Consider the following 24,680-nt stretch of genomic DNA (forward strand, 5'->3'; position numbering starts at 1 on the left):
TTATTGTATAATGTATTTTTTTTTCCCCTTTTGTTGTCATCCGCGCATCGCGCGGGCTCGTATACTAGTATATTTTATAGCAAAATACTTATAAAAATAAAATTATATTCGTTTTTTTAGTTTGTTCATGCTCTTTAAGAGAGTGCATACACTCTTCATGCCAAGTTGACAAAAAATGATGTAATAATATCAATTCATAGTTGTTTAATACTTGTAAAAATAAAATTATATTCGTTTTTTTAGTTTGTTCACGCTCTTTAAGAGAGTGCATACACTCTTCATGCCAAGTTGACAAAAAATGATGTAATAATATCAGTTCATAATTGTTTAAGCGGGTAATATGACGCTTGCATAGTTTAGGTGTCTTTTTAAAAATTTGGGACAACTTCATGTGTCACTTTATCTCTTTTCTCTCGAACCAAACTAACATATAAATATGCCTAATTTTATAAGTTAATTATGTTTTATTTACATTTCTTTATCTTTAAGAATTACTCTAAACAGATTTGTAATTCTTACTTGCGATATACTCTAATATAGGTGATATTTCTATTTATCTAATTGCTTGTATGATGTATCTAAGTTTTATTGTCACTTTCATTCACAAATCAAATTTTATTAAATTCATAAATATATATATATATATATAAATATATATTATATTTAATATGAGATATTTTATCGATAATTCTTAAAAATAATATATGCCATTTCTCATTGCCCAAAAATTGATTTGACTTATTCCATTTCCTTCTCACTTTTTCAATATTGGCCACCATTACAACCCAAACAGTGACCACTAAATCCGTTTCATTAGCCACGTGGGACAATCCCATTGGTTAAGCTGCGTGTCTCCCAAAGAACACCACTGCCACGTTTTCATCACCAACTGCATTTTCCCATTTGGAACAAAATGAAGATATTTATTTATTTAATTAATATCCCACTTGGCGTCACGCGTTCTCCATCTCTGTTAACTGGTGACGCTTACACATAAATCCGTCAGATCCGCCCCTTCTCTCCCTATCCTCTCTCTCATGGTCAAAACCCTACAAATAGAAGCATAGCTCGACGGAGAAATCGAGCGAATAACAGTCCACGGACATCTCCAGATCGTCGCTGCTTCTGTGAGTCTCTCCGATCTCTTCTGCATGTATTTTTCTCATCTAGAGAAATGATTTTGTTTGTTTATGGAAGAAAAAATTAGATCATGTATGTACCGGAAGAAGAGATCTATAGATCAAAAAACGGTGTGAAAATGAAATTATTTTGTCGAGCTGAGATCTGAATCAATCCATAGATCTGATGAGTTTATTTAGCTCAAGATCTGTTATGTGTCTGAATTGATTATATATGTATGTGCTTGTTTATATGCATGTGCGTGTACATATCTGAATTTTGTAGAGTACGAAATTCTGAAAGTTTTTTGGCTGTTAAATTTTGATTTGTAATGTGATGGTAAAAGGATCTAGATCTGAAAAGTATGTTTGTATATCTTCGTTTTGTTTTCATGAAATCTCGATAAAGATATAGCTTGATAGACAGTATGAGTAAATGGATTTATTATTTATGTGATATGTGATGGTCACTAATCGAATGAAGTGGTACATGAACAACAGCGTTGAGATGTTTTTCTATCTTTATCTACATTTTGGTCTTGTTGCAAGCATTGAAGAAGTACTATTGACTTAGAATGCATGAATGGTTCTTAGATTTGAATCTCCAAGTTTTGTTTTCCTAATGACATAAGAAAATTTCAACTTGATATAAGTATGGTTCTTTTCAATAAAAAAACTCTCTATTTTAATTATGTCAACCTGTGTAAGTATATCTAAACCCCCAAGAGAATTGTTATAGGGATATAACATTGTTTGTATAGTTAGTGGATTTGTCCTATTATTAGCAGGATTCATTGACAGATATATGTGATTTCCATGTTTTAGTCCGTGGAATTGGTGGTGGAGAAGATGAAACAATCTCATTTTGTCTTCTTAAAAAGAAAGAAACTTTCTCATTTTGTTTACCCTTATCAGCTCAATTTATATGCTTAGGTATATTCCTGTTTTTGTGTTCCCAAGCATATCCTATGTGCTCTCAATTAATCTATATGCTTCACATCTGAATTAATGATAACACCTTTCATTGATTGAAAATTTGCTTTAAAATGTATCTTGAGAATGTTAATACTGGCATTATATCATCTGAAATTAATCTTTCTGCCTAGCTATGCACATTAAAATTACACAAGATCATGAGTGAATCCCACAACTAGAAGTTTTGAATATGTTTGTACTTTCTGCTGGTATAGTTGAGGCACTATATCCTCCCCTGTCATTTGTCTAAATAGTTTTCGTCTTTTTTTTTTTTTGGTGGTTCGAACAGAGATAATTCTGTTAATAGTGAACAATGGGAGGAGGATTCAGAGTGCTGCACCTTGTGAAACCATTTCTCTCATTCCTACCTGAAGTTCAGAGTGCTGACAGGAAGGTTCAATTCAAAGAGAAGGTCATCTATACTGTAATTGCTCTTGCTATTTTTCTGGTTTGCAGTCAGCTCCCTCTTTATGGCATACACTCTACAACTGGCGCGGATCCTTTTTACTGGATGCGTGTCATTCTTGCCTCAAACCGTGGTACAGTCATGGAACTTGGAATTACTCCAATTGTGACTTCTGGAATGGTGATGCAATTGTTAGCTGGATCAAAAATCATTCAAGTGGACAACAATGTCCGTGAGGACCGAGCACTCCTGTAAGTTAGTTTGTTTTTATGATTTTATTTCTTTTATTTTGTTTCTTTACTCGTTTAACAACTATATGTATAATGTATCAGTTCTATTTTGCTAGTTGTCTATTGTTTTAATTCGATATCCAGTGGTAATAGTATAGTTTGGAACCTTCAGAAAAGGATATTGTTTGGAACTTATGGGGATGATATGATCTGTAACTTTAATGCTGAAATCATTTTGCAGAACCTAGATTAGTTGTATAATTTGGATTTGCAAGGCAAATTTCATGTTTCAAATTTTCTCACCCTTGAACTTTTACTGAACATTTCTGCCGTCATCTGATGCTCGTTTGTAGACCTAGATTACTCTGTGCACCGCCCTGCCCCGCCCACACACCCATATCCCCAAAGATTGAGAGGCATCTTTTGGTACTTGTTACTCAGTTACCTAACAAAATTTCTTTCATGCTGTTAAGTAGATTTTTATAATGTTTCTTTTAGCTGTTCTACTCAATGAAGCTGTCTCCTGTGCTCTCTAACAATTTATCCCATGCAGTAATGGTGCTCAAAAGCTATTGGGTATCCTGATTGCTGTCGGTGAGGCAGTTGCTTATGTCCTGTCGGGGATGTATGGCAGTGTTAGCCAATTGGGTGTTGGAAATGCTATCCTCATTATCCTCCAACTCTGCTTTGCTGCTATCATTGTCATGTGCTTAGATGAACTTCTTCAGAAAGGATATGGTCTTGGCTCTGGAATTTCCTTGTTCATAGCTACCAATATCTGGTATGTTTTCACTGTCTTATCAAAAAAACCTATTTTGAGTTTGTCAGTACATTCATGGAGCTTATGATCCAAGTTAATTATATTTTCAGTGAAAGCATTATCTGGAAAGCATTCAGTCCCACAACCATCAATACCGGGCGTGGTGCTGAATTTGAAGGAGCTATAATTGCTCTGTTCCATCTTACTATTAGTAGATCAAATAAGATTAGTGCCCTGCGCGAGGCTTTCTACCGGCAAAGTCTCCCCAATGTGACAAATCTGCTTGCAACTGTGTTGATCTTCCTCATTGTTATCTACTTTCAAGGATTCCGTGTAGTTTTACCTGTTAGATCTAAGAATGCTCGCGGACAGCAAGGTTCTTACCCAATCAAACTCTTCTACACCTCAAACATGCCTATTATTCTGCAGTCTGCACTTGTCTCCAACCTGTATTTCATCTCTCAGGTACCTAATTGTTAAGTTTTTTTTTGGTTGATTGCCAACTTGCTGTCACCTGTTCCAAGAGTGTAACAATTTCTTTTTCTTTTTGCCCTCTTCTTTCCTCTATGATCAGTTGCTCTACAGGAGATATGGAGGAAATTTCATCGTGGATATGATAGGAACTTGGAAAGAATCTGAATATTCTGGACAATCTGTTCCTGTTGCTGGTCTTGCTTACCTTGTCACTGCGCCGTCAAGGTATTGTTCCCCTTTTCTTCAGCTAATCCATCTCTATTTTGTGTAAAAGTTCTTCACAAGTTTGTTTAGCCTCATTCCTTGTGCTTATTGCTTCTTCTGTAAATGCCATTGACGGTCAACTTTTTAATGTATTTCAGCTTGGCAGACATGGTGTCACATCCGTTCCACGCTCTTTTCTATATAGTGTTCATGTTATCAGCCTGTGCCCTGTTCTCAAAGACCTGGATTGAAGTTTCTGGATCATCTGCCAGAGATGTTGCCAAGCAGCTTAAGGTAAATGATCTTGTTGCCTTTGTTTTGTTAACTTTTCCCCATTCTATTTATTTGTCCCAAAGTGATTTGTCAGTAAAATTAACTGAAATTTAACTTCGTTACTTTTAGTGGTTGTAATGCTGTGTTATGGATGGCAACCTGAATGAAAACTTTTTCTCTGGGGTTCTAACTATCCCCCATGCCGTAGATTATGAGAAGAAATAATTGCTATAGATTATTACTGAATGAATTATGAAGAACTCGTTATTTCTAGTCAAAATAGGTTAAAAGAGAATCTATCATTCTTCTTCCCATTGCCCATAACCATACTATTGAAGTTTTGTAACATCTGACAGTAATATCCTACATCTCTTAATTTTGAACACGGTAAAACATTGGTTACTTGGAGCTTGATTGCCTCACATAGCCCATAGGTTATGAGACAGTATCATGGTGGTTTTGGTACAATTTAGGGTTTGCGTATTTCCTGAATCACTTGTTTTTTTGCCATTAAAAGTTATGTTATCTTCTCGATATTTTATAGATGGATATGGCTCCCAAGAGTATTATCGGTATGACACTTCTAACAATGATTGATTTGCAGGAGCAACAAATGGTGATGCCTGGTCATCGTGATTCCAACCTGCAGAAGGAATTAAATCGTTACATACCTACTGCAGCTGCCTTTGGAGGAGTTTGCATTGGTGCATTGACAGTTTTGGCAGACTTGATGGGAGCGATTGGATCAGGAACTGGAATCCTTCTTGCAGTCACAATCATTTACCAGTATTTTGAGACATTCGAGAAGGAGAAGGCCACTGAACTAGGCATGTTTGGTTTGTAGGCTGTAGCGTTTATGCTAGTTTGTCCCTCCTTCAAGCCAAGAGAGCAATGTAACTGTTAACTTGTTGGCTTATAATGGATAGATATTAGAGGCCACGAGTTTTTCCTGTTAAATTTTGTAAGTTTTTGTTGTTTTTAACTGTGCTGATGAGCGCCTGAATGTTTTACAAGACAAGACTAGGTTAATTTACAGAAATTCTCAAAGGATGTTACTTGACCTCTCTCCTGATTCCCCTCCATAATGTGATTGATACAAGCATTGAGCACAAACAAGCTTAGGCAGCTTGTGTTTTGCCTTTCGGTTTGTTGTCATGTTATTATTTATGCCATCGATTCCCCCTTCACCGTGATGTGTTGGGCTAAGCACAGATGTTTTTAGACGTGCTGCTTTTGGTGAAGTTCAACATCATGTTCCTTGGGTATTGACTATTGAGTCTTCAACCATAAACGTTAAGCAATAACCTTATTTTTTTGAACTAAATAAAACGTATCTCAACTGTTTTGTGACTGGCGACTTTGTGTTGACAACCCTTATGTTGGACCTTTGGTTGCCGTGAGAGTAGGGGTGTGCACAATTTGGATTAAATCGAAAAACCAAACCAAATTAAACCGAATTGTAATTTGGATTGGTTTTTTGGATTTTTGGTTTGGTTTTGGATTTATAAGTTACTTTGTTTGGTTTTTTGGTTTGGTTTCGGATTTAGAAAAATGAAAACCGAAAAACCGAAAAAAACCAAATTATATATATATATATATATAAATAGATTAATAATTACACATATAATATTTAGGTTTACTATGTAGGCCGTAGGGTACTAATAATTCAGTATTGTTGTAATATTAGGCCCATATCAAATTACTGTCATCCTATTTCACTAAATTTTAGGCATTAGGTTTTACATTATAACTATAAATATCACATATTACTTGCACTTTCATGACAAAAAAATTAGCAGAACTAGAATTAGTACTTTTCCTTATATGAAATTTTCTTTTTTAAGCATGCAAATATAACTTTGATTATGTTATTAATTAGTTATGAAATGAGTTTTCAGAGGAATATTTGCTTTGAGCTATAATATGCTACTTCGTAATACTGGAATGTTTTTTATCTTCTTTTGTTCCATTACAATGATACTCTATCCAATATTAAATCAAAAACTTAGTCCTTTCAACCATTTTTATTTCTGCTTTTGTTTATTCCTTTCATTTTTGAGGGGCAAAAGGGCATTGTGAAGATATGATTAATGAACCGTTTATCCATATAAATTATTCACCTTTGTTCGGATTGATTTTTTCACTTTATTTCAAATTCAGTGCGTCTGGCTAACCATGAAAATTCAAGATTTGACTTGAAGTTGTAATTCAAATTTGAAAAATAACTTGTATATACCAAATATGCTTTGCAAAAAGTATAATAAAAAACAACTCTAACTCTATAAGTTTTAAATAAAATAAAATTTATGGTCAAACGCATACTTAACTAGATTGTTTAGTTGAATTATCAATCCCACGTACTAAACTTTGACACGTGAATAGAAATACGAAATTGGAAAATCATGTCTCATGGGTCCTTTCTTTTTGAAACTCAAAAGCAAACCAGTGTACAAGAATTTCAATGATCCTTCCCCTTTTTATTGACACATTTTAAGGATAAATCAGTATGTGCCAAAGACGATTCAATTCCTAGGTTTAACCACAAAGAAAATTAATCACACGTTCTTCAAATATTAAAATGGGAATTAAGAAAAATTTCATAAGAAAAGAAAAGTTCACGTAGGGCTCAACAATAGTATCTCCGATTCAAATATTAATCTATGTCCAGTTGGTCCCAACTACTACTACAAATTACAATCAACATGTAACATCAGTGCAAGTAGCTGGTGGTATAATAAATTATATCTTTTTCAGAGAATTTAAGGCAGTTAAAGCAAAAAGATAAGAGGAGCTAGCTAGTACTCTTATCAGACACCTTTAATAATAACACTGATCAGATATTCTGTATCTTTGATTTGACATTTATATATGCTTTGCCAAAGGCTGAAATTAATGTACATGTAAAGCTGAGATACCACAAAAATTGTTTGCATATATTGGATATCTAGTCTTTTTAGCTCTCAATGGAATTATTTGAACCCTTTTTTCTGGGGTGCATGTTTTGTCCCTTTTATATAGCCAATGGTCACTCTGGAAGAATGTTTGAAAAAGTTAGTAAACTAGTAATAGTAATATACTCACTTTAATTAGGAGGTGAACAGTATTGTTTGATATTTATGTTCAGTTGGGAAATTATGATTTCTATCAACAAAATTTAATATTATAAGAAAATAAACATAGAAAGAAGCATTTTTTTATGTGGAGGATCTATCGAAAATAATTACTTTGCCTCTCAAATATAAAGGTAAGGTCTGTCTGCATACATCTTACCTTCTCCAGACCCCACTTATAGAATTACATCGGATATATAGACATACAAAATAGTTTTGACTTTGCATGTACCATATAATTTTAAATGAAGGAGATTTGGATGAACCATTTTGTGACCCCTATCTCCTCCGTCTGCCTGTGTTACAAAATAGTTTTGATCTTGCATATATCCTATAATTTCCAATGAAGGAGATTTGGATGAAACATCTTGCGACCCCCTATCTCCGTCCCTTGCCTATGTTGGTGGAAATAGCTAGTAGATCCACTATAAAATTAGTCGAGGTGAGCAAATTAACTCAAAAATCAGGTTATTAAAACAAAATTATATACATGTACAAATTCTCACTTTGCCTCTTTGGATTCTTATCCTATCCCAACCCTAGTTCTTGTCCTAAAAGCAAATAAAGATAAACAGCCTTATGGGAGATTGACATGTACTTACATTGCTGTAATTCAATGAACTTTTATAGTAGCATGCACTTTCTTTTATTTTCTATAAAATCCCGTTGGTATGCAAAATCTTCATTCACGTTTTGTTTGCTTACAAATCTTCTTTTATCAATCACATTGAGAGAATTATTAAAGTTGAAACAGAAAAGGGGGACAATATGAGACCGGAATGGTATAAACACTACTAGCGATAAAGTCAGAAACTTCGTCGTATATATAAATAATATAAAGTTTTATGAACAATATTTAAAGTGCCACCCTTCACAGTATTGACTTTTGGTAGAGACGGAAAAAGTAATTATTTCTAGCTTGAGCCAGGATATTTTAAAAAATCCCTTAAGATGCATCTTTCTAGGTTTATATCAGGACAGCTCATCATGATAGATAAATGAAAGCTAAATGTATATGGTGGAGGCATTTAATTTGTATCACAAGAAGCTTAATAAAATTAGATAAGTTTTTAATTTGGGGAGAAATATAATATTATGGTCCAAACTTTATGTTGTTTAAATATTATTTCATGGGTACAAAAGTAAATTGAATTAATAATGATGTTTAGTAGAAGCTATTACTTCAAAGCAACATGCGAAAAAAGGCAAAAAAATTTTTTTGATTAAGGTTGTAGTTGGAGTGCTCAAAACAAGTAGTATCATAATAAACTCAAAGCCATGTCTTTTTTCAATCAAAAGATATATATAGATAGACATTATATATATATACTACTTATAAACAAACACCAACAAAGGCATAATCATTAATTTTTCACTATACAATATTTATGTTGTCCACTCCTCCATTTTAATTTTTTTTTTCCATACATTTATATGGTTGAGGTAGTCTTATTTATTTATCATCTTATTGTGGTCCCTTATTAAACATGGGAAACAAAAGAAGTAATCGTTAAAGTTGCTTTTAAATTTGTTGTTTTCAACATTTATGTTTACACGTTTATTAAGGTTAGGCATATGTAGGTGTATGTCACGGACTTAGAGTATTACTAAAGCTCCGTGTGGTACTTGACAACTTACTCACGAATCTTTCACAATCTTGTAAACTCAAGTAAGCCTTTACGACTAAGATCGCTAAGAGAATGAAAAGGAAGACTAAGAGAATTTTGGAAGAAGGCTTTATATTGCTTGGAGAATGCTTTACAACTTGCTTGGTTGCTTGTTCTCAAGCTTGGATGCCTTGCAAATGAATGTCACCCCCTGTTTATACTAACTCCTAAGGACTAAAGTACAATTAAAAATTACTTACAAGTCCCTAACTTATTTACACATTGGTCCCTCCCTAGAATCTTCTACTAATTCTAGGAAATTCTAAAGCTTTCCAAGAAAATATCTAGTCCCTCTTCTAGAATTCTTTACACATTCTAGAGAATTCTAAGGCTTTCTTGGAAACTATCTAGGACCCTCCATTGCCTTCTAAGTTATTCTAGCGAATTCTCTAGCCTTCTTGAATAATCTAAAGGCTTTTAGAGTCTTTCGGAAACCTCTCCACAACTCTAGACCCTTCTGCCCCTATTTGGATACAAAATTTCACTATGATGTGGCGGGACGTGACACTCTCCCCCACCTATTGATGCGACGACCGCGTTGCATTGCTGCTGCATCGTCATTCGAGCCTTGTGCGTGCGTGACCAAAAGTCCATTGACTCGATCAAGGCCCTTGCGCAACTCCTTCAACGTTTTCCATATCCCTTCCAGCTTGGACTTATGACCTACCTCCTTCCTAGGAGGCAAGCGCCTTGACAACTTCTTTGGCATTACGACATCGTTCCCTTTTGGAACCTTCTTCGAGCGTGGCGGCATGGACCTTTTTGCACCATTGTCTTTCTTCGAACTTGCAATGGTGGCTCTAAACGTCGACTTCTTCTTCTTAGGGTTTTTCTCGAGTTGCATGGCCGTTAGGCGTACTTGTCATTCCGTCTTCGGTACCTTGACCATGGGCACCATACATGATCTTCCTTACTCCATGACTAGAAGTCGTTGGAGGTAAGGGTCGATCACTGTGTGGTACTGCTGGAAGAATTCCTGTCCAAGAATTACATCGAAGAGATCTACAAGAGCGACAGTAAAATTGGTCTTACCTTGCCATTCGCCTAGCGTGATGCTCACTCCATGTACGACTCCACACACGGGGTCGGTGGTGCATTGACCGTCATGAGTTGGGCGTTACTTGGACTGTAACTTAGCCCCAACCTTGTCGCTACCGTCTTTGTCATGATATTGACCTTTGCACCCGTGTCGACCATAGCACGCGCGGGTCTTCCATTTATCGTAATGTCGACATACTGTGCGCCGTATCATTTTGGCTTCTCTGGCTGCTTCGTGATGGCTTCGCATAGTCCTATCAAGCCCAACTGCGTCGTCCCTACGCTTTGTCCTTGCTCCTGGGCGTATTTCTCCTTCCGCTTTCACAGGATGGCACCAAGGCTCTTCAGTTCAGGGCACTTTGCATCGCCATGAGGCCCATTGCATATGTAGCAACCACTTTTATTGGCAACCTCTGTCTTCCTCTCCGTGTTGCCATGACGTCCAAACTTCTTGCCATCGGACTAGTAGGTATCATGATTCTTGGGATGTGGTCGCTGCTCCTCGCCTTTGCCGCGATCTCCCCCACCATGGTCATGACTACCTCTCATCTCTTCTCCTCTGGTTCTGTTGGGCTTCTCATGCCTGAAGTCTGTCAAAGTTTTGGCTTGCATGATGGCTTCGTCTATGGTCCTGACTTGCCGACGTTCCAACTCCGTCCTGGCCCAATTTTGCAGCCCATCCATGAAGTGGAACAACGTATCATCATCCGTGAAGTTAGGAATTTGAAGCATGAGGGTAGTGAACTCCTGCACATATGTGCGTATGTTGCCCGTTTGCTTTAGCTCCCTAAACTTGCGCTTCGCCTCATAAATGTCGTTGTTAGGGAAGAAGGCTTTCTTGAACTCCTCCCGAAATTGCTCCCAGGTGTTGATGGTGCACGTCCCCTTCCCTATCTCGGCCTCCTTGCCCTTCCACCATAGCATGGCCATCTCCGAAAGATACAACACAACTGTGTTGATCTTACTCTCGTCGCTCTTCAGCCCGTTGCACTTGAAGTAATTCTCCAAATGCCAAAGGAAATTCTCCACCTCTTGCGCGTCACAAACGCCTTTGAACATATGTGACTTGGGAGCCTCGACCTTGGCCTCCCTATCTCGGTCAAGCGACGATAATCCTCCAGTTGCCACACCTTCCTTGAGTGCTTTCATCTCGGCGTTCATGGTCTCAATCGTGCTCAACGCCTCCATGAGCCGACAATCCAAGGAAGTGATAGCCTGCTTCATCTCAAACTCGGCCTGCTGACTTCCCTCCAACTCCTAACGGAGGTTTTCAGTCTCCTCAAGGGTGAAGTCTTCAAGGGTCTTGAACTTGCCATCAGCCACATTCAAATGCTGGCCTAATATCTCCACGGCCTGCCTCGCAACTTCAACCCTTGTGACCCACTCCTCTCCAGCGGTGATGTCAATTGCCTCCTCGCCAAGTTCGTCGTCACTTGCTTCGGTGGTCGAAGGTGGGTGAGATGTTAGCACCTCACTTGGTGTGGGGTCGAGCAACATTTCCTCACTACCCTTTTGGTGCTTTTTTCCCTTGCGATTTTTCTTTCCTCCATCCAGACGGACGTTGGTGGTGCTAGCGGCATTCACATCTCCTTCGTTAGCCATTCCCTTAGTGCAAACCTTTGCTCTGATACCACTTTGTCACGAACTTAGAGTCTTACTAAAGCTCTGTGTGGCACTTGACAACTTACTCACGAATCTTTCACGATCTTGTAAGCTCAAGTAAGCCTTTACGACTAAGATCGCTAAGAGAATGAAAAGGAAGACTAAGAAAATTTTGGAAGAAGGCTTTATATTGCCTGGAGAATGCTTTACAACTTGCTTGGTTGCTTGTTCTCAAGCTTGGGTGCCTTGCAAATGAATGTCACCCCCTATTTATACTAACTCCTAAGGACTAACGTACAATTAAAAATTACTTACAAGTCCCTAACTTAAGTACACTTTGGTCCCTCCCTAGAATCTTCTACTAATTCTAGGAAATTCTAAAGCTTTCCAAGAAAATATCTAGTCCCTCTTCTAGAATTCTTTACACATTCTAGAGAATTCTAAGGCTTTCTTGGAAACTATCTAGGACCTTCCATTGCCTTCTAAGTTATTCTATAGAAGAATTCTCCAGTCTTCTTGAATAATCGAAAGGGTTCTAGAGTCTTCTGAAAACCTCTGCACAACTCTAGACCCTTCTGCCCCTATTCGGACACAAAATTTCACTGTGATGTGGCGGGACGTGACATGTAGCTCTATATATAAATAGGTTCAAAGACTTGGACAAAATTTGAGCACACTTACTTTGGCTATGATAGGATTACCACAATTTTTTGAAATCTTAAAAGTAGTATCTCTGTCACTGTATCAAAATAAATGGATTCGGCATTAAGCCATAAAAATCAAAATAGCGATAACAAATTCAGCGTAATTCTACATGTGAGATTTAAAGAGGGTAGAATGTACGTAAATTTTATTCATATATGTGCTTGGGATAGAAAGACTAGACTATATGTCCAGTAGACTCTCGAGACAACGAAAAAATATATATATATACTCATTGAATAAAAATAGGTTTTTAGCATTTAAACCCCTTTTTATATTATGAATTTCATTTACGAAAAAATGATTCACAAAGAAGAAAAATAGGGTTACAATTCTGATGAAATCGATGAGCATTTGATGTATGCAGATATTGATATTATTATTCACTTGTGAAATTATGAAATTCAGACTCATATGACAAGAAAAAAAAAGTTTTACTATTCCATACTCTTTTATCTTTTCCTAGAGAATTTCATTATGTATGAGAAAATTGCACCATATTTTTTGTGCAAAATTCGAAAAATTTGAAGGCATGAGAAGGCAAGAAATGTTTTTTGCTCATACATATAAATAGTGATGTATACTGAAAGCTTTATTTCCAAGATTTTTGATGTAATTATTAATGATCCATTTAGTAATAATTAGGATACAATGCAAGTATTTTTTTTTAATTAATAAGTGTGTTTATGAAATTCATAATGCAATTGTGAAGTGCTACAACAGTAGGTTATAATTAGGTTCCTCATGTATTCTGAAGCTACGGTGATTTAGCTATTCCCAAAAGGAAGTCTCTCTGGAATATAATGAATTTGTTTATGCTTAAAGTGCTATATTGATCAATTAGGTTCGTAATTATTACTAATTAATTACGTATCAACTTCTAATTGACGTTATGTAGAATGAATGTATATAATAATAATTATATACTAAAGCCCGACTATTCCGAATTTGTGCCAGACTCCATTCAGAGGGAAGCGCTCCCTATCAAGGATTCTTCCATACCCAAGACTCGAATTCAACACATCTAGTTAAGGAATGAACAACCTCATCCACTGCACCACATTCTTTAGTTATAAAATACATTTGTTATTTTCAAACTATTATTTTGACAAGTTAAACAACGAATTAGTCTTCTGAAATACTACTACTATTGTTAGTATTTTAATCACAACTTAGACCATCTTTAATTACGTATGCAACTAGCTAAATTATGATTGAACATTTCCTTGGAATATATATACGTTACACCTAATCATGTCAATTTCTACTTCTTTTTATATATGGAAATTGCATAGTTATTCTTTTTTGGTTGTAACTATACTTTTGCGCTATTAACAAAAGGAAACATATTTTAATTTATTCTTGAACTTTACAAAATGGTTCAAATTTTTCATCACTACTAGTTAGAGTTAAATATAATTTGTTGTTAAAAGATTTGTCCGAATATGTGATTATTTCATAACAATGAAAGCTTTTTAACGCCTGAATCTTTTCCACAAGAAATAATAGTCACATTTATCCTTAAAATACATAAATCTATTATCCAAATTTGTCCTTGAATTTTGTAAATTTATGCTAAGTTCAAGGATAAATTTGCAATATTAGAAATATATTTAACTACAACTATTAACAGAGGACGAATTTGGATCATTTTACAAAGTTTAAGAACAAGTCTGAATATTTTTCCTTACAAAAATTTGCTAATCTTTAATTAAATTGTAAGCCATCTAACACAAATCATGGAGATAAGATAACTATTCTACAAATACTATTGATCTCTATATTTGTTTCATTATTTATACCATCAACATCCATCTTTTCTATGTTCCCTTGGAATATGCACATGTATTATCCTTCAAATTTCCAACATATAGAATGACTAAAAATAATTAAGTGTATCTTTTATTTTTTGTAGCTGTACTAGTACTGTTTATGATTTTGAATAAGTATTGGCTCCAACAATATAATTTTTTTAAATTAAGAAGGTAGATTGTCTCCTAATGATTTGAAGAGGGCAATTATTTATCCCTAAGTTTCCATAAAACAAATATTATTGACTAAACCATTAAGAGCTAGAGAAAATATGATTTTGTAGGGCACATCTATGACCATACATTCCTCTCTCTATCAAAAAATTTTAAAATCACAATCAACTTGATTTCCTCCTCACTTATGGTAGGGACTTTCATTAATTTTATTTAATATCTTACATACTTATATGTATTATTACTATCCAACTTTCTTAAGTAAAATATAAAGATCTTTTCCATTGGAAAACAATGGAAAAATTATGTTATAAATCATGATTATTCATTCATTTTTTATCGAATCAGCGCACTGCAAAAATACATAGTGGAAATTGAAAAACATATTCTTCCTAGAATAGTGGAAAATTTCTTAATTTTTTCGTATGAAAAAATTATTATTATTTTTTCTCACCTATCAAAATATCTATAGGAATAACCACGGAACATTATTTAATGAGAAATTTCAGTAGGATTGGAAAAGTAAAATAAAAAAATAAAAAAAATTAGTAGTACTTACTCTCCTTGTTATTTTACCCTAACGTATACTCCTATAATATGATTTAGTGGCAGATATTCCAAATAATTCACTCAAAATAAACTTTGAAAAATATAGAAAATTCTTCTTCATTAGTCATTTTATGACATAATCTGTATAGATAAGCTGTTAATTTTGTAGTTTCAGTTAATTGTTCATTAATTTCAACTAAAATGTAATTCCTAAAAAAGTTTTTTTTTTTCTTACAAAAAAAGTGGGACATCGTACACGCATTAAAATTGTTTTGAGACATTTTGGTATCGTGAGAGTGGTAATTTGAACATCATTTGAAAACAACAGCAGATCAGAGTAATGTGTGTTGTGGACCATGTATACCCCTGACTAAATTGACAAGAAAAAGTATATATTCTCTAAATTATTAACCAGTCACTGACCACAAAAAAACAGAAAATTGATCATATAATATTATACAATTTTGAAATTTCAAATTTTAAAAATAATATTCCATTAAATAAAAATATTCACCAATCATTCCAAATAAATGAAAGGAAGAAGATGCATTGTATAATGCTGGACGTACCAGCAAGCCCCATTTTTCATCATCTATCACCATCAACAGCTGTGTCCATGGGCAAATGACCTCGTACACCGAATGAGACAACTTTTTTCTTATCTCGATTTTAAGTTTTGTATATTAAATTTTTTTTAGTTACGTGTCAATACGGATATCAAACACCAAATGAAATATTCCAGAAAACGGTTGTATACATTATTTGACCAAGATTATCCTTTTTAGCTTAATCATATTGATTTTACTACGTTAATTTGTCAATTTATTAATTTATATCCTATATATAGTTTAATTTTAGGAGTTAATTATGTTATGAGAAATCTTTTTAGTGTCAGCCATCACTCATTAGAAACAAGAAATTAACTCATTCGATCCGGAGCATTGTACGTTGAAAACGTCTCAACGGTGAAATAGAGAATGATTTTTTAACTTATTTAATTTCAGAAGTTAGCTAATGAGATACGACAGATCAAATATTTTATATTTCATTTGATGTGTGATAACACCGCATGCTCAAAAGCATCAATTTGGAACGTAAAACATATAATATAAAGGTCAAACATAATATGAATGTAATCTTGTATATCTTATTTATTCTATTTATCTCTCATACCAACAAAAATAGTATATTCAAATACAATCTTATAAGTGGAGTGTAGAGAGGATATAATATATACAGACGTTATTGCTAATTTGTAGAGGTGGAAAAATTATTTTCAAATGACCCTTGACTAAGTATAGCAAATTCAAGTATAAAGATACGATAATAATGAAAAAAATATAACAAGTAACAACAAAATAGTATAATAATCGAATATAGCTAAAACAAAAACTACTAGTATAATGACAATATATGACAAAAAACTAATCACCCTAAGATAATAGTACTACACTAATAACTAACATTCTACTCTAATACATGTCTCACACAGTCTCCTATATTTAGAGTCATGTCTTTGATAAAAATCATAGGGTAATGCTAAATGGTCAGAAAATTTGGCCAGAATTTTAAAAGATCTGTAATATCTTTTTTATTTTAAAATAAACTGATCTTTTTTTCATTTTTTAGTTAAAATGTATTAAAGTTAAAGAGGTAAAAATATTCAAAAAGATAAAATAAGATAGATAAAATACCATTTTGATCAAATTCTAGCTAAATTTACTGACCAAAAGGATTTCTCTAAAATACTTTTTCGATTTATCTCTATCTCTCCTTATATCTTATATATAACCAACCTCTTGTACCTCGAGATTCGGAGAGAACTCATTTTCCTCAGAAGTCCTTCATGTTTTTGTCTTGTAATAGGGAAAATTGTGCAAGTTAGTGTGAAAATTGATAGCCGAAATGAGAAAAAAGAGAAAACATGTCCATCCATAAAGAAGCCACCAAACAAACTGCAGAACCCCTTATCTAAGGGATTCCATTTTCCTAGAATTTAACACTTCCGAGGGAAATTGGAGCAATAAAATCAGTCCAAATAATTATGATCCGTTCAATTAGTTTATGTTAGATGGATTAATTAATAATTTATTATTGAATAATGCTAAATAGCTAGAAAATTAAAAAAATCTATAGTATTCTTTTTATTTAAAGTTAAACTGATTTGTTTTTTATTTTTTAATTAAAATGTATTAAAGTTAAAAGGATAAAAATGTTTTAAAAGGTAAAATAACATATTTTTTTTAAATTTTCTGGCCAAAAGGATTTTTTCTATTTAGTGTCTTGTTTGTTCAAGGTTTTGGAATTTTTTAATAATAATAAATTTAATATTATCTTATAAATATATCAAAGCAATTTGAAAAAAGAAAAATACAAAAGTGAAAAAATCATAACGAATGCTAAGAAAAGCATTGTATTATATTTTGAAAGGAAAAAAAAAAAAGTAAGAACAGCTTTGGCTCCTTTTTATCTTTTTAAAAGTTTATATTTATATGCTAATAATATAAATTATATTGTATACTATTGAGTGTAAGTACTTTATGCGAATCATTTATATGAAAGGTATTTCAATTTGGATATTGGGAAAAATAGAAAATAATTTATTAGACCGGCTCGAAAAATTCCGTATACATGTACATAATAATTCTGATTTGAGCAATAATACAACACACAAGTAGAAATTAAATGCAAGAAAATCTTGGTTGAAAATTTGAATGTTTGAGAATAATGATATATATTTTTTTAATTAAAAACTCAATCGAATATGTAGGAAAAATTTACCGCACAAGAAAGATGTTTTGACGAGTCCTCCAAATGAATAGTTATCTAGGTAAATCTATCCTAGTTATAAGGTTATTGAATAAAGTCTTCTATCAATCTTTTTTTATCTTTTTTGTAAATCATGGTTAATCTTTGAGTACTTGTACATATATTATTACTTTAATATTTTATTTTCCTTCAGAATCTCATAAGGACTTTTTGAGGTAATTAAGGAACCTTTGTGTAGGCAAATATACGTTATTTTGATATTATATGCATAATAATATTTGTGAATGTACAACATTGTTGGGCATAATCATTACTATCTTTTGGGAGCTGTGCTTTTCAAGCATGCGCTGGATATACGTTTTAGGTATAATAATGCTGCATTATAACTCACTCAACAATTAATACCATACATCAAAATTATTAATATGATGAACTACTAAAAACGTATGAAATTAGTAAGAGTTAACTCATAATGAAAACAACCCAAATTAAAAAAGGAAATTCCTTCATCCTTTTTTTTTTAAAATTTGCAAAAGCTAAGTTAGAATTTTCACCAGAATTCAAAATATTACTGTAATATATACCAAAAAGTAAAAAAAATAAATCAACATTTATTCTTATTATAATAATTTTAACTAAAAATTATATAACGTAATTTTCTTATATCCTAGCTTTACCCCTGAATTGTATTTAGAAATTCCCAATATTCTAATATTATTTTTACGGGGAAAAAGAAAAAATGTTTGTCACTTAAATTAATTTTTAAAAAGTGGAGTTAATATATATATATATCGATTAATTTGAATTTACGCTTAATAAGGCCCGTTCGAAAGTACTGTTCTCTACTAATTTTTTTAATGATAAATGCTCGAGATTTCTAATTAAGAAAAAAGCAATTGCATTCCCCGCAAAACATTTTTTTTGTGGTGTATTATTAAACTCTCAACATCAAAGTTGTGTTTCCGAAAAACGGCAACATATAAATTAATTACTCCATATTGTGGTAAGTGTCACTAAACTTATTTAAAACAATATCACGATTCGTATCAAATGGTTCAAACAACAATAGAATAAGGAATAAAATGTTCGCCACCGCCGCATTGCATTGCGCAGTTTCTTTAAAACTCAGAATAATGGCAATGTATTATTAATCAGTAATCTATAATTTGAGGTAATGCTCAATGACCAGAAAATTTAAAAAGTTTATAATATTTTTTTATTTTAAAATAAATTAATATTTTTTTCATTTTTTAATTAAAAGATATTAAAATTAAAAGGAAAAAAATATTTTAAAAAGCAAAATAACATAGAAAAAATATCATTCTGGACAAAAGGATTTTTCCCTATAACTTGTCTAATTGACTATATTTTTAGTATTTCTCTTAATTCTGCTCAATGTATATGATACATTTTATCGTTGAAAAATAATGTTATTTTATTATAATAAAATATAACTTAAAACTTTAAAATTTCACAATTGCTTTTAAAACTGTGTATAAACTCAAATAATATTATATATAATACTTAAATTTCTAATTGAGGTTAATTACTAGTCTTAAAACCTCTAATGAAAGTAGAGTGATTTAATGAGAGATAGTTGTTGCCAGTTTGACACACAGAAGGACATGAATAATAGATTCTTAAGTACCCCCACCAACTAACTTGGAGGCCCCTCTCTCATGCCTCAAGTCAAACAAGGTCCGTATTGTAGTACCCAATACTTTTTAGAAGTCGTTTTTGCGTGAGGTATAAAGTATAATAATTTCAGAAATAAAATATAGAATTATTGATTGAAGGTATTAAACAATTGTGAGATTATTTATCCCATCATTTATATCTTAGTGATGAAATAAGTTATCTCATATATCTAGTAAAATAACTTATATCGAGATAATTTAATTTTGAGATAACTTGTTTCCAATAAAAAATGAATAAGCTTATTAATATATTCTTTATACCTTCCTTTGTTATTATTTTGAAATTTATAAATTATTTTTAGTCTTTCAAAAAAAATATTAACTATAAGAGAAAATGAGAATATTGTAATTCATTTTATACTATAATAAATAAATAATTATTTTATTTAATAAAGTGGATAAAATATGAAAAAGGAAGAAGTAGTGTTTTTTCTTTTGGGTATTTGGGGAAGGATTCATTAAGTGGACCCCACATTATTAAACAGTGTCTACCACCTACTTTACACCTTCATCACTTATAATACTCCTAACGCATTCTCACCGTGAAAATAGAAAATCATAATAAAATGTAGTAGTATATAACGGTAGGTTGAGTTAATTTTGGTGCGTTAAAACGGTAGGTTGAGTTATTTTAGGCAGTTAAAATAAATTGAGTAATAAATGATAATAATTGATTACTTGAGTTGAAATGAATTGAATCAAAATAGATTAGACAATAAATTATTGTATGGACTTTTGATTTCTAAATTTATTTTTTTCACTATTTCTTTTACTTGAATTTGAGCGGAAGGTTTTTAAGAAATAACTTATTGCTTTTATAAGATAGTGATAAAATTTGTGTGCAGTTTACTCAACTCGTCAAACATCATTTATTTGATTTCACCAAGTATATTGTTATATACCACCACCAATTAAAATAAACGACTATATGAATGAAAAAAAGTTTATCACTAAAAATGTTAAAGATCAAATAGTAAATCGTCAGAACATTCATGCAAAATCATTAGATAATAGGTGAGACTTGTGCTGAAGAAGAATCCATGAAAGAGAAGGAAATATCAAATACTTGAATGATTTTAGAAATCTTTGCTTTTAATATACACTCTTCAATTTCAGTAACTTAAATGACCAGCAAATTATTTCAATGGTAGTTGGATAAATTTATTTTCTTTTACCACCTAAGAATGTGTTTCATCCTTGATCAAAGATTTCGAATTTGAATTAGTAGAATTTAACGTTTAAAAGAATGAATTTTTTATCTTAGCTTATTTAAGTCTCCATATAATACACAATAATGACTGGTCTATTCCTCTCTCTCGCGCCAAATCTTGGCTTTTACTACTACCCAACTTCCATTTTCTTTCATCTTCAACCTTGTATCAAACAAGAGGGACTCTGCTTTTCCCTCCTTTTCCCCTCTGCTCATATTTTCTCTTTAATTAGTTTCCTTTCTTTTTTCTACTTTCTCAGCACACCCTTTTGCTTTCTTCCTTCAGTTCACACTTCTCAAGACTCCATTTTTCATGTCCTAAAATCACTGATTTTGCTTGCCTACTCTGTTTCTGCAAAATCAAAATGGAATCTGTGAGACCAGCTCCAGCTCCAGCTCCTAGTAAAAGCAGGTTAGCTAAGACATTTCAGAGAGTAATCCATCGGAAAAACTCTTCAAAACCATTTTCCAACAATGGGTTTTGCCTACTCATACCTCAAGAAAAGCTTAGGTGTTGTGAGTCGCAGCACTTTGATAAACAAGAAATTGAAGAGTGTAAAGAGCATACCAAGAACAGAGCTGTTATGGAGGCTTTTGTTGCTAAGCTTTTTGCTACAATTTCTTCTGTTAAAGCTGCTTATGCTGAGCTTCAGTTGGCTCAGTTCCCTTATGATAGTGAAGCTATTCAAGTTGCAGATCAAGCTGTGGTGGATGAACTCAAAGCTTTGTCTGAGCTTAAACACACTTATATCAAAAAACAAATTGATTCTTCACCACCCCATGTAACTTTAATGCTTGCTGAGATTCAAGAACAGCAATCTGTCATGAAAACGTATGAAATCACCATGAAGAAAATGCAGGGAGAAATTGAATCTAAAGGGTACAACATATCTTCTCTACAAAAGGAGCTACAAGAAACCATTCACAACAATAAATCACTCGAAAGGAAGCTCAACGCCAGTGGATCATTCTCCATTCTTGACAATGTCAAATTTTCAGATGTAAATCCTAAAGATTTCATCATGGTTTTACACTATGCCATGAGATCTATCCGAAATTTTGTCAAGTTCTTGATTCGGGAAATGGAGTCTGCAAATTGGGATATAGATGCTGCTACGAAATCTATTCAAAATGGTGTCACTTTCCAGAAGAGTAATCATAGGGCTTTTGCATTTGAATCTTTTGTTTGCAGAGAGATTTTCAGTGGGTTTAACGAGCCTACGTTTTCTGTTCAGAATGACGATTCATTATTTTCCGGCGTGACCCAACGCCGGAATTTCTTCTTCGATCAGTTCAAGAAGTTGAAATCTGTGAATGTCAGTCCTTTTCTCAAACAGAACCCTTCTTCTCTATTTGGGAAATTCTTGAAAGCCAAATACCTTCATTTAGTTCATCCAAAAATGGAGTTTTCCTTCTCCGGGAACTTAAACCAGAGGAAACTTGTAAACTCCGGCGAGTTCCCGGAAACAGAGTTCTTCAAAGTTTTCAGCGAGATGGGTCGGCGCGTGTGGCTTTTACATTGCTTAGCATTCTCTTTCGATCAACAAGTTAGCATTTTTCAAGTTCGGAAGAACTCTAGATTCTCTGAGGTCTACATGGAAAGCGTCACAGACGAGATTTTCTCCTTCGCCGGCGGCGAGTTCAAGGTGGCGTTCACGGTGGTTCCCGGGTTTAAAATCGGTCAAACAGTAGTCCAAAGTCAGGTATATTTATCTCCGGTCACTCCTCCGTCCAAGCACTAATGGGATAAAATCACATCCCCACTCGCTCTAAATCACCACGCGCTGCCTCAATCACAGTGGTGGATCTCCGCTCTCCGGCCGCAGCATGTAAATTGTTTAGAGATCCAGCTATCAAACTTCCTTCAATAAAATGAGTTTATCAAAAACAATTTACGGTGGCGCGTGAGTTTCACGCGGTACGGTCTTTATGTTTTGGAAAGTGATGGGCCTTGGTCCAAAAGTATTAAGTGGGCTTTTGGGCCCACATAGTGAAAGTGGTTCAGGGCTGTGAAGTGGATCATTTGGAGTATAGTGAAGAAAAGATTGGGCGGTGAGACAAAAGGCAAAGTAGGCTCAGTCAAGTTGTGGGCCCAACAAGCATACGTCTTTGTTTTCTTTGGTATATCACAAAAAAAGAAAGGGGCATGAGGACCCTTTTTCTCTGCATTAAAAAATAGCTTAAATTGTTGTTTATTCCTCAAATTGTACGTTAAAGAATGACAGACATATGCCTGCAACTTGCATATCAGACTATATAATAATGTGTATAAACAATTAGCTAAACTATTACTTAATATATACATAGTATATATAATGAATATTAACATTGTGCATGGTATCTTTGCTTTCAATTTTGGATCTAGGTACTTGCACATGGTGTTTTTATTTCCTATTTTTCTCTGTTCTGAATGAAAAACCTATTGACAAATAACCAATATTTGCAAATGAATATTTCCGACTTCTCCGAGTTAATTCAGAAATGAGCCTTGTAATGTGCAAATTTGGATTTAGCTAGTCAGCTTTGAGTACCAAACATCGAGTGTGACATAAAAGAAAAAGGTAAAGTGTGTAATGTACACTCAGTTCAATCTTTTTGCAAGGCAAAAGGAGTTTATAGATCTTGTCCAAAATGAGCATCTTAGATATAAATATAAAAATATACTAATTTGAATCTAACAATATCAAGCCGCCTACCTCCCTTGGGATCCCCCATTACAAGGTAATTTTTGTAGGATATTATTTTCTTTTTCAACGACATACCGTCAGTAAGTTCAAAATGAATAAAAAATTTATACATAAAATATATTTTAAACTACACAGTGTGTGTAACAAAAAAACAATGATTTTCAGTTGGACACATGATTTGGCTTTAATCCACCTCTATAGGTGGAACTATTCTTGTTTAAAGATAGTGAATTGATATTTCTTCGTCAAAAATTACATTATATAAACAGGTCAAAAACAAATCTATGCACATGTTATGAGCAAGAATTTGATTAGTAAAAAATCTAATTCTGACACGATTACCAACAAGATGTGGAAAATGGAATTAGTAGTGTAATGTGCATGATGCATATTCATACAAAAATGATTGAAGTTATTGTCAGAAATATTTTGGAGAAATGGTTGTAAGTTTTTAGGCAAAGGGGACAGACACTACAACACTGAAAAGGAAATGTCATATGTACAATGCAAATACAAAAACAGATTCACGGGTGCCTTTCTCATTTGTTTTTTTTTTATATTGATTTTCCCAATTCCTTTATTATTATTAGAAACAAATGATACAATTAGCTACATTGGATCCATTATGCTTAATTTGGGCTACATATCCTTTATTATTATTAGAAGGAAAAACTACAGAAAATGTCAAACTACCTATTATATTAAAATAATATCAGTATATATAATTGTTATAGAGCAAAAAACACAAAACTCATTAATTTTAGGATCTAATTATGTGCCTTCATTTCAGTTTTTGAAATTATTTTCCATTACACATTTACCTCGTCATACACATATATCTAGTACACTCAGATATATGTATCTCAATCATATGTGGGTCAAATTAGATGTTATATACATGCATGATTCACATATATTACGAATACTAAGATTCTCTTGCTAGCCTCTCGTTTAAATAGACCAAAATGATTGGAGAAAAATGGATGGATCTAGAGATTGTTTCGTTTTTGAACTACTCCCCATTTTTATGGGCTGTTTTGTCAGACTAATCATAAATTGTTAGTGTGGAGAATTTGAAATTACCTTTGCTAAACTTTCTTTCTTTTCATCATATACTTCAAATTTATTTGTTTCTTCATCAAGTTTTAAGCCCCTATGTTTTATACTTGATTTCTCAAATTAAGTTTAGTATTGGTGAGCGTACCCACAAGTTTAAGTTAACCG

The 24,680-nt window shown here is 33.1% G+C and overlaps 2 protein-coding genes across 2 annotated transcripts; both read left to right on the top strand.

Moving 5' to 3' along the window:
- Positions 1-948: 948 nt before the first annotated feature.
- On the top strand, positions 949-5,512 carry LOC102596929 (protein transport protein Sec61 subunit alpha-like). Its single transcript, XM_006358039.2, has 7 exons — positions 949-1,127; positions 2,383-2,750; positions 3,283-3,510; positions 3,600-3,954; positions 4,064-4,188; positions 4,326-4,461; positions 5,045-5,512. The coding sequence occupies exons 2-7, from the start codon at positions 2,407-2,409 to the stop codon at positions 5,282-5,284; spliced, it is 1,428 nt and encodes a 475-aa protein (XP_006358101.1). The 5' UTR covers positions 949-1,127; positions 2,383-2,406; the 3' UTR covers positions 5,285-5,512.
- A 15,235-nt stretch (positions 5,513-20,747) lies between these two features.
- On the top strand, positions 20,748-23,119 carry LOC102597251 (IRK-interacting protein). The gene has a single exon (XM_006358040.2). The coding sequence runs from the start codon at positions 21,135-21,137 to the stop codon at positions 22,509-22,511; it is 1,377 nt and encodes a 458-aa protein (XP_006358102.1). The 5' UTR covers positions 20,748-21,134; the 3' UTR covers positions 22,512-23,119.
- The last annotated feature ends 1,561 nt before the right edge of the window (positions 23,120-24,680 follow it).

Source organism: Solanum tuberosum, unplaced genomic scaffold (genome assembly GCF_000226075.1).
Source record: "Solanum tuberosum cultivar DM 1-3 516 R44 unplaced genomic scaffold, SolTub_3.0 scf00265, whole genome shotgun sequence".
In the NCBI taxonomy this organism is placed as follows: Eukaryota; Viridiplantae; Streptophyta; class Magnoliopsida; order Solanales; family Solanaceae; genus Solanum; species Solanum tuberosum.